General features: G+C 42.5%; 2 protein-coding genes across 2 annotated transcripts in view; both read left to right on the top strand.

The window, feature by feature from the left end:
* Positions 1–10000, top strand: part of LOC105913011 (zinc finger protein 70-like) — a 148655-nt gene that overhangs the window by 102047 nt on the left and 36608 nt on the right. The window lies entirely within an intron of this gene.
* LOC116219805 (A-kinase anchor protein 14-like) lies at positions 665–3369 on the top strand. The gene is made up of 5 exons (XM_031563749.2): positions 665–797; positions 1232–1484; positions 2471–2661; positions 2942–3065; positions 3169–3369. Exons 1-5 carry the CDS (start codon positions 731–733, stop codon positions 3314–3316), a joined length of 783 nt encoding a protein of 260 aa, XP_031419609.1. The 5' UTR covers positions 665–730; the 3' UTR covers positions 3317–3369.

The following is a 10000-nucleotide window of genomic DNA, read 5'->3' as shown; positions in this document are numbered from 1 at the left end:
GGTTTACAGCTACCGGTAAAGCATCTAAACGTACAGAGTAAGGGAGGTTGACTGCCAGGCTGCTAAATACAGTCCATTATGGCAGCCAACAGTCTTTGGATAGCTCTGAGGCATCTTGAGTAGTGTTGACTGCCAGGCTGCCTAGTCGTTGGTATACAGGTTAACTCACAGGCATCCAGTTGGTTTTTAGATACCAGTAAGGCATCTAAATGTACAGATTATTAGATTGAAAGGCCAGGGCTAACTCTGAGACAGCCACCTGATAGCTGTAGGGCATGTGCTGGAATATTGTCTTCCAGGCTGCTTACATACATATAGCATATTTTATGCAGCCTACCTGGCTAGGCATCTAGTCATAATTTTGAATAGGTGAACACTTCCCAAGCTGCTTACTAGGTAACTCTGTGAATGCTACACAGTGATGGCCAATATTGTTCATGATATCCCTTAGTGATAGTTAAACTGTCCTCATGCCTCCTCTTACAGATAGGCCTACTGAATAAGTCTGGCAGATTATTAAATAGTACACTTTTTAACATTGCATATGCCCAACATTATGTGATAATACTAATCACACTCCTATTGCCTTTTCTGTTTCTATTTCAGTTTTTGAAGAAATGACGCCCACGAATGGTGAGGTTCAACCTAGACCTACTTCAATGACTAAAAGAAGCTCTCTTACACACTGACATTGAACAGTACAATACAATAATTCCCCCAAAAAATACTTATGAGTGCCTTGCCATGTCTTCATACAGTAGGACGGAAGCGCCAGGCCCTGCAGGTGGCAACAGGTGGTAAGTTATTCTTTACTGGCGGAACAGCCATCCATGCCCTCTATTGGGGGAAGTCATGTATCAACCCCACTTCCTTTGTCCATCTATACAAATCTTTACAAAAACTATTCATTTGTTCACTGACTTAAGGCAGAGTCTTTGTATAGCACCATGGGATGTCATTTTCAAATAATGCCCATCAACATTCCCTATGTTTTTTTTTTTATTATTATTATTTAAATTGATTTGTAATGATGGATAATTGGATATATTTGTTAACTTGAACATAAATCAAATCTGTTGGTCTCGAGGACACTGAAATTACGAGTCTTTGAAGGTTCCAGTCGGAGACGAGACCGAGAAAGCAGAAAATGGTCTCTGGAACTACAACACTAGTTCATCTACGTCCATGTACTCGTAAAGCAAATTTGGTTCCTTCTTGTTCTCCTTTAAAGGGCCATCGGCAAAGTTAGCCATTTTCAACCAGTCACCTCTGGCTGGTGGAGCCTCCGCCCCACCCAGCCCTGCTGCTCCACCAAGCACTGCTGCTCCACCAAGCCCTGCTGCTCCACCAAGCCCTACTGCTCCACCAAGCCCTACTGCTCCACCCAGCCCTGCTGCTCCACCCAGCACTGCTGCCCCATCTCAGCAGGCATTTCAGAGTGTACACAGCCTGCTGAGGACATGCTCTGGGCATCAAAGTGTAAGGTGAGTGTGTGGCGTCAGTGGTACAGGAGGTGGAGAAGTCGTCGGTTGCTAGTTCGATTCTCTGTCGAAGCGTCCTTGAGCAAGACACTGAACCCCCAATTGCTCCTGATGTGCAGTGTCTATACATCCTTGTAAGTTCTTTCGATAAAAGCGTCCTCTAAATTACTAAATGACAATGTAAATATGAGGCGCACAGCTAGGCATAGGTTTCTTCAAGACAGGTATCAGGATAGGATCTGGGAAAACCAGTCACATGGTGCAATGTGACCTTTTGGAAGCTCTTTTCAAATATGTTTTCATCATGTTCATAGCTGGTCTGTATCAAATGTTATGATTGCTCAAAGTCAGCTGATAAGTTGGATTTCATGGAATATAATTTTGAGAAAAACTACTTTAAAGACAGGGGTTCTAAACAGACAACATTAAAACACATTAAATGAATGAAAAACAAGTAGATATCTCCAGGGATGATAGACAACATGTTATAGAATAATAATTGAATGAAAACCCAATACTGAGTTTCGACCTACAGTATTTTCACTCTTTTCTCCGAAATGTCCCTTTTCACCATGTGACTGGTTTCCCCAGAGCCCATCACAGTTTTGGGTTATAGGAACATCTTCAAGTTACAAGTCTTTTATTTGTCAGATGCACAAAATGACACCGGGTCAGACTGGGCACTGAAATTCTTACGACAAGACGCCGCCCAAACCTACCATAACATAACAACACATAATATACATAACATAACCATGACGTACACTCTGCACAAGTACTATGAACATAATTTACACATAATAAACATATATCTGTTGGGATGGCAGTAAAGACAGAAGGGCTATATACAGACATTACATGTGTACAATACTGTACCGTATGCTCATATGTAAAGAAGATGAAATCCTAATATTATTGTTACGAATATTATTGTTGAAACATTGAAACCTTCTTTGAGTGTGACTCTCAAAAATGTATATTTTCCAAAGATACCAGATAACGGTGGAGGAGATCAGGAGGAGGACTGCTCTCCCTGAGTGCATGTCTCTTAACACCCTCACTGCGCTCCTGAGGACCAATAAGAATCTGAAGAGGGACCTCAGGCAGCAGCTGCAGGAGGTCGGGGTGACTCCGGGCACCGTCACCCAAGTCACTTCACTGTGCTCAAAGCTGTCGGAGGGTACAGTTCAATTCCACACACTATTCTTGTAACGGCACTTTTTTTACATAAAGAGATATCAAGAAAGAAGCTGTCGGAGGGTACAGTTCAATTCCACACACTATTCTTGTAACGCCACTTTTTACATCAATATATATCAAGAAAGAACTTCCAGAAAGCCAGCTCCAAACTATTACACCCCAGTGTCAATTAGTGTTTCATTGTCACATTGGTATGTGCATCAAATCTGAATTTAATACTGTGTTCGTGTCATGATATGTCTTTCCTCATTGTTGTTAAGGCGAAGCCAAGGACCTGTGCTCCTCTGTCGGTGCTCTGGCTGCCAGGAGCCTCAGATTTAATGAAGTGGCCATGCTGCCTGCCTCAGACCCCACTGTGGCCACAGGGAGAGCCACGGAGTTCAAGTAATATTGCAATATTCCACATCCCTATATCTGGGCTCTGACAGGTATAATAGACATTAAGTTATATTTATCTTGAATTTTATGTTTTTATCTTTTCCTCCAGACAACAGCTCCAGCACCTGGCCGACCAAGTAAGGTGTAGTGAGCAGTTCAGCCTCCTCACTCACACCTTGGGGCCAGGAATGGTAGAGGTGGTGGTGGATGTTTTACACAAGTGCGTTGACACACACATTTCAAATGTTAGCAATTAACAATTTGTTTCTGTTCTGTTTGTTGTGTTAATTAAATAACTTGATGTTCTTCATCACGGTGTATGTGTATTGAATTGGAAGTGTATTGAACTTGGCACCTTGATTTAACTAGTCTGATAACATTGCTAGCTGGGCCTGAGTAAGATTTTTATAAGAAATCGCATGGTGTAAATGACAGATCAGACATGTTAGGCATGTGGATTAAGGCAAATACATTTCCCTGACAATACAACCTCGAAAACTGACTGAGCTTACGAACTGAAAAGACGCATACGCTGGGCAAGAATTTACCCGTGACTTCATTGGATCTCCTGTTGACGATCCGGTTGCATGGTGGGATCACTCACACCTCCACTGAATGACATGTGGTCTTTTTTTTTATAAAGGAATCTTCCTCTCCGCATCTCATTCATCCTATCAAGGCGATTCCTCATGAAAACATCCTCAGGAATATTTTCTTCAAGATTCTCAAAGGATCGCTTGATTTCCTTCTTTTAAGCCATCTTCAATTGACTTCAGCCAGTGCTTCTCCATTGTCTGAACGGGAAAAAAAGTATGAAAACATAAGCCTTTGACTCCCTGATACACACATACTAAACTATTTTATCTTGTGATGACCTGAACTATGGGCTACATGGTCAGTGTTAAGCAGTCTGGAGCACAACGTTAATCCACCATGCCTAGATTCCTCTCCACTGGCTGTCACAAAGTCACCTGTAGTCTATTATAAAGCCTATTAGCCTGTAAGGAATCAAGTTATTTTCAACAAAAGTTCTTATCCTCACCATCTGCCCTTGAGTAAACTATTAGTAATCTCCCTGAAAGACAACCACTAAGTGTCACTATGCAGCCTGAAAGACAACATCCCTGGAGACGCCCCGCAGTTATCGAAAACCAGGTGACTGCTTTCAATTTGGCCAAAATTACAGAGCAGTCTGGCAGGTGTGCAATCTTCAGCTAAGATAGATACTGGACAATTATGTTAAGACAACCGGCTGCCTGTGTTAACCAGTGTTAGAAAGCAACCTGACAGTCAGATGCCTCAGAGTTATCCAAAGACAGGTGGCTGCCTCAGAGTTATCCTTATTCCAAAGCAGCCTGACAGTCAGATACCTTACAGGCATCCAAAGCCAACTGGCTGGATTTAAACCGTTTTAGGAAGCAGCCTGGCAGTCAACCGCTCTTAATCTGTCTGTCTAGATGCCTTACAGGTATCTAAAACCAACTGGATGCCTGTGAGTTAACCTGTATACCAACAACTAGGCAGCCTGGCAGTCAACACTACTCGAGATGCCTCAGAGCAATCCAAAGACTGGTGGCTGCCTCAAAGTTATCCCTATTCCAAAGCAGCCTGGAATACAACCAGTCTCAAAGGCTAGGTGCTTTATAGTGAACTAAAGACAACTGGATGGCTGTGAGGTAACTTGAGTTACTAAGCAGCCTGGCAGTCAATCTCTCTTAATCTACGTCTAGATGCCTTACAGGTAGCCTACCTAAAATCAACTGGATGTCTGTGAGTTAGCCAGTCTACCAATGATTAAGCAACATGGTAGTTAAGGACACCCAAAATGCCTCAGAGTTATTCAAAGACAACTGCCAACTGCCCCAGAGTCATGTTTATTAAAACAGAAACGAAGCAGCCTGAAGCACAACTGGCTGCCTGTGAGTCAAGTTGTAGGATTATTAAACCATTTGAAAGATAACCACTAACCATTAACAATCACTAAAATACAGTGATTAATATACAGCGCTTACTTTGTAGGCTTACTGTTACCTAATGTTTTAACCAGATTTAGCTAGCAGGTTGGGTGAGTGTGTGTGTGTTTGTGTGTGTGTGTGTGTGTGTGTGTGTGTGTGTGTGTGTGTGTGTGTGTGTGTGTGAGAGTGTGTGTGAGTGTGAGTGTGTGAGTGAGTGATTTAGCTAGCAGGTTGGGTACTTTGCAAGGAAATTACATTACCACAGCTTAGATTAGCATAATCTATCTTTAAATATGGTTAGCATATTGCATGGTAAAGATAACATTAGCGTGCCCATCTTACATGTACAGCCCTAAAGCAAACAATATTAGCTATTTCATGTTTAAAATATAAATATATTAGCTGCGTACCTGTAATGGCAAAAACAGTTTTGAGTTTTTTCCTTTAAACCCCTATATCCTATTCCTATGTCCTAGTTGATTTTACCACCATGGAGAAAGCAGGAGAAGCAATGTCAAGACTCGCAGTTCTGTCCAATAATCCAATGCAAAGGGAGTTTGACCATCCAATGTTGCCGGTTTTATTGTAGAAAAATTATGTCACAAAAGTAAGGATGCAATTGCCGTTTTAAAGTCCAAATAACTAAAGGCTGCAACAAGCTGAACAGGCCCTAACGGAGACAGCGTGGTTCACGGCCTCAGCACTGAGGTCAATGACGGTATTTGCGCCCGCCTTCTCCCCGCCATGCGTGTCTGGCAGCCATTTCAAGGGTGACACTGTAGATGTAGACACTATAGAGGGCGCACACTCACGATTCCACAAAAGGGGGAAAAAAATCAATAAATCATTCAAAATACACACACACACACACACACACACACACACACGTTCACACACACACACACACACGTTCACACACACTCACACCTTCACCCATAAAACGTGTGTTTTTCATGTTTATGGTGGGATGTGTGTGGTACTTTTTTACTGAAAACCAATAGCTCTAACAATGTGTGTGTGTGTGTGAGAGCGAGTGTGTGAGTGAGTGTGCGAGTGTGAGTGTGTGTGTGAGTGGAAAGTGGCGTGTACCTCATCCTCAGCTGCCTCCTTATATGTGAACCTATTTCATAGCCAAGACCATTAGCATCTTAGCAGTTTAGCCTATGTGTGAACCTATTTCATAGCCAAGACCATTAGCATCTTAGCAGTTTAGCCTATGTGTGAACCTATTTCATAGCCAAGACCATTAGCATCTTAGCAGTTTAGCTTATGTGTGATCCTATTTCATAGCCAAGACCATTAGCATCTTAGCAGTTTAGCCTATGTGTGAACCTATTTCATAGCCAAGACCATTAGCATCTTAGCAGTTTAGCCTATGTGTGAACCTATTTCATAGCCAAGACCGTTAGCATCTTAGCAGTTTAGCTTATAGGTGAACCTATTTCATAGCCAAGACCATTAGCAGCTTAACTTATGTGTGAACCTATTTCATAGCCAAGACCATTAGCATCTTAGCAGTTTAGCTTATGTGTGAACCTATTTCATAGCCAAGACCGTTAGCATCTTAGCAGTTTAGCTTATGTGTGAACCTATTTCATAGCCAAGACCATTAGCATCTTAACTTATGTATGAACCTATTTCATAGCCAAGACCATTAGTAACTTAGCAGTTTAGCTTATGTGTGAACTTATTTCATAGCCAAGACCATTAGCATCTTAACTTATGTATGAACCCATTTCATAGCCAAGGGCATTATCATCTTAACTTATGTATGAACCTATTTCATAGCCAAGACCATTTGCATGTTAGCAGTTTAGCTTATGTGTGAACCTATTTCATAGCCAAGACCATTAGCATCTTAACAGTTTAGCTTATGTATGAACCTATTTCATAACCAAGACCATTTGCATGTTAGCAGTTTAGCTTATGTGTGAACCTATTTCATAGCCAAGACCATTAGCATCTTAACAGTTTAGCTTATGTATGAACCTATTTCATAGCCAAGACCATTTGGATGTTAGCAGTTTAGCTTATGTGTGAACCTATTTCATAGCCAAGACCATTATCATCTTAACTCATGTATGAACCTATTTCATAGCCAAGACCATTAGCATCTTAACTTATGTATGAACTGTAGGAATGTTAGTAGTAAATAAGTAGGTTTAGTATGGGTTTATCTAATTCAGTATAAAACAAAGGAGTTAGGAATGATTTGAATGGGAAGACGGGGCTGCTTTGTCATACGATAAATAAAGGGTGGGTCTTCGAAGTACTATGATAGGTTTCTGATTGGTGGAGTCAACGGGGAGGTCATAGGTTTCATTGGTTGAGCAGTCAGCCAGTTGAGGCGTTAGGGGGAGTGTCATGTTAAGTTTAAATGCCTAAGCGGGAGATATTTTTGTCAGAGCGTCTTCGAATTCATTCTCTTATTGTAGTTTAAGATCTGCAATAAACCTTACTGAAATACTCTACAATCGGCTGTTTCCACTTCGACATTCTCTGGTACCTCGCGGTAATTTGTGATCGGACACCACATATTCTATTTCATAGCCAAGACCATTAGCATCTTAACAGTTTAGCTTATGTATGAACCTATTTCATAGCCAAGACCATTAGCAGCTTAACTTATGTATGAACCTATTTCATAGCCAAGACCATTTGCATGTTAGCAGTTTAGCTTATGTGTGAACCTATTTCATAGCCAAGACCATTAGCAGCTTAACTTATGTATGAACCTATTTCATAGCCAAGACCATTAGCAGCTTAGCAGTTTAGCTTATGTATGAACCTATTTCATAGCCAAGACTATTAGCATCTTAACAATTTAGCTTATGTGTGAACCTATTTCATAGCCAAGACTTTTAGCAGCTAAACTTATGTATGAACCTTTTTTATAGCCAAGACCATTCATGGTAAGCTTTTAGCGAATGTGTGCAACGTAAAGTTAGCCTTCCCTGAACCCTAACCCTTCCCCGTACCCAAATGCCCGTTGACTAACACTGAGACTAAAATTACACTGAATGAAGGTTACACCAATGACGCTAACATTCATACGTGTGGTGTGTGTGTGTGTGTGTGTGTGTGTGTGTGTGTGTGTGTGTGTGTGTGTGTGTGTGTGTGTGTGTGTGTGTGTGTGTGTGTGTGTGTGTGTGTGTGTGTGTGTGTGTGTGTGTGTGTTTGTTCCCAGTGAAATGGAAGGAGCCTTGTACCTCATCCTCTGTTGCCTCCTGTGGGACCCCTACATTCAGCTGCACCCAGCAGACTGCTGCCTTCTCCGCCTCTTCCACAGAGCCAGAGGAATCCGGAAGATTCTTCGACCCTCTGTGTGACGAAGGCTTCAGCTCCCCGCTCAAGTTGCATCAGCGCACTCGCACAGGACAGAGGGCGTACCAATGCACTCAGTGTGGCAAGAGCTTCACTCTAGAGGGGGATCTCAAAAAACACCAGCGCATTCACACAGGAGAGAAGCCGTACAACTGCACCCAGTGTGGCAAGAGCTTTCATTATGTGGGAAATCTCATAAAACACCAGCTCATTCACACAGGAGAGAGGCCGTACCACTGCACTCAGTGTGGCAAGAGCTTTAATCGAGAGGATAGTCTGAAACGACACATGCGTCATCACACGGGGGAGAGACCGTATCACTGCTCTCAGTGTGGTAAGAACTTCACTCAGCTGGGCAGCCTGAGGACTCACCAGACCATTCACACAGGAGAACGACACCACCAGTGCATTCAGTGTGGCAAGAGCTTCACCCGCCTGGCCAATCTCAAGATACACCAGCGCATCCACACAGGAGAATGGCGGCGCCACCCTTGTGTTCAGTGTGGCAAGAGCTTCACTCTTGAGAGAAATCTCAAAGCACATCACCGCATTCACACAGGAGAGAGGCCATTTCACTGTACCCTGTGTGGCAATAGCTTCTCTACGAAGGGGAATTTGAAAAAACATCAACTTAAGCACACTGGGGACGATCTGTAGACACACACACACACACACACACACACACACAATCTGTAGACACACATACACACACACACACACACACACACACACACAATCTGTAGACACACACACACACACACACAATCTGTAGACACACACACACACACAATCTGTAGACACACATACACACACACACACACAATCTGTAGACACACATACACACACACACACACAATCTGTAGACACACACACACACACACACTGACACACACACATACAAACAAAATTTGTACACACACACACACACACATAATCTGTAGACACACACAAACACCCACACACACTGACACAGGCACACACATACACACACAATCTGTAGACACACACACACAATCTGTAGACAGAGACACAGGCACACACACACACACACACACAATCTGTAGACAGAGACACAGGCACACACACACACACACACACACACAATCTGTAGAACGGTCCTGCGTGGTATTCATTTAATTCATTTCAAGAGTGTAAATCATTACAGTGGGTCTATCGATGTCGTTATACTGATTGTTTATTATTGTTCATTCACATGTTTCCCACCACACTGTCCTGACTGGCAGAGGTTAAAGGTCAGAGGTCATTGTGATATTATGACCTTGAGTTCATATGGCTGCTCACAATTTCATGTGAATAGCTGCACTGTTGACGTACTTACTTCCTCCACTGTGTTTAAGACACACACTCACACTCACACTCACACTCACACTCACACTCACACACACACACACACGTACTTACTTTCTCCACTGTATGTTTGACACACACACACACACAAGTACTTACTTTCTCCACTGTATGTTTAATACACACACACGCACACGCACACGCACTCACACGTACTTACTTTCTCCACTGTATGTTTAAGAACCACACACGCACACACACACACACGTACTTACTTCCTCCACTGTATGTTTAAGACACACACATACTCTCTCACACACACAAGTATCTATGTCCTCCATTGTATGTTTAAAT

This window comes from Clupea harengus, chromosome 26, assembly GCF_900700415.2.
Source record: "Clupea harengus chromosome 26, Ch_v2.0.2, whole genome shotgun sequence".
Classification (NCBI taxonomy): Eukaryota; Metazoa; Chordata; class Actinopteri; order Clupeiformes; family Clupeidae; genus Clupea; species Clupea harengus.
This window is presented reverse-complemented; position numbering and strand designations above follow the sequence as displayed.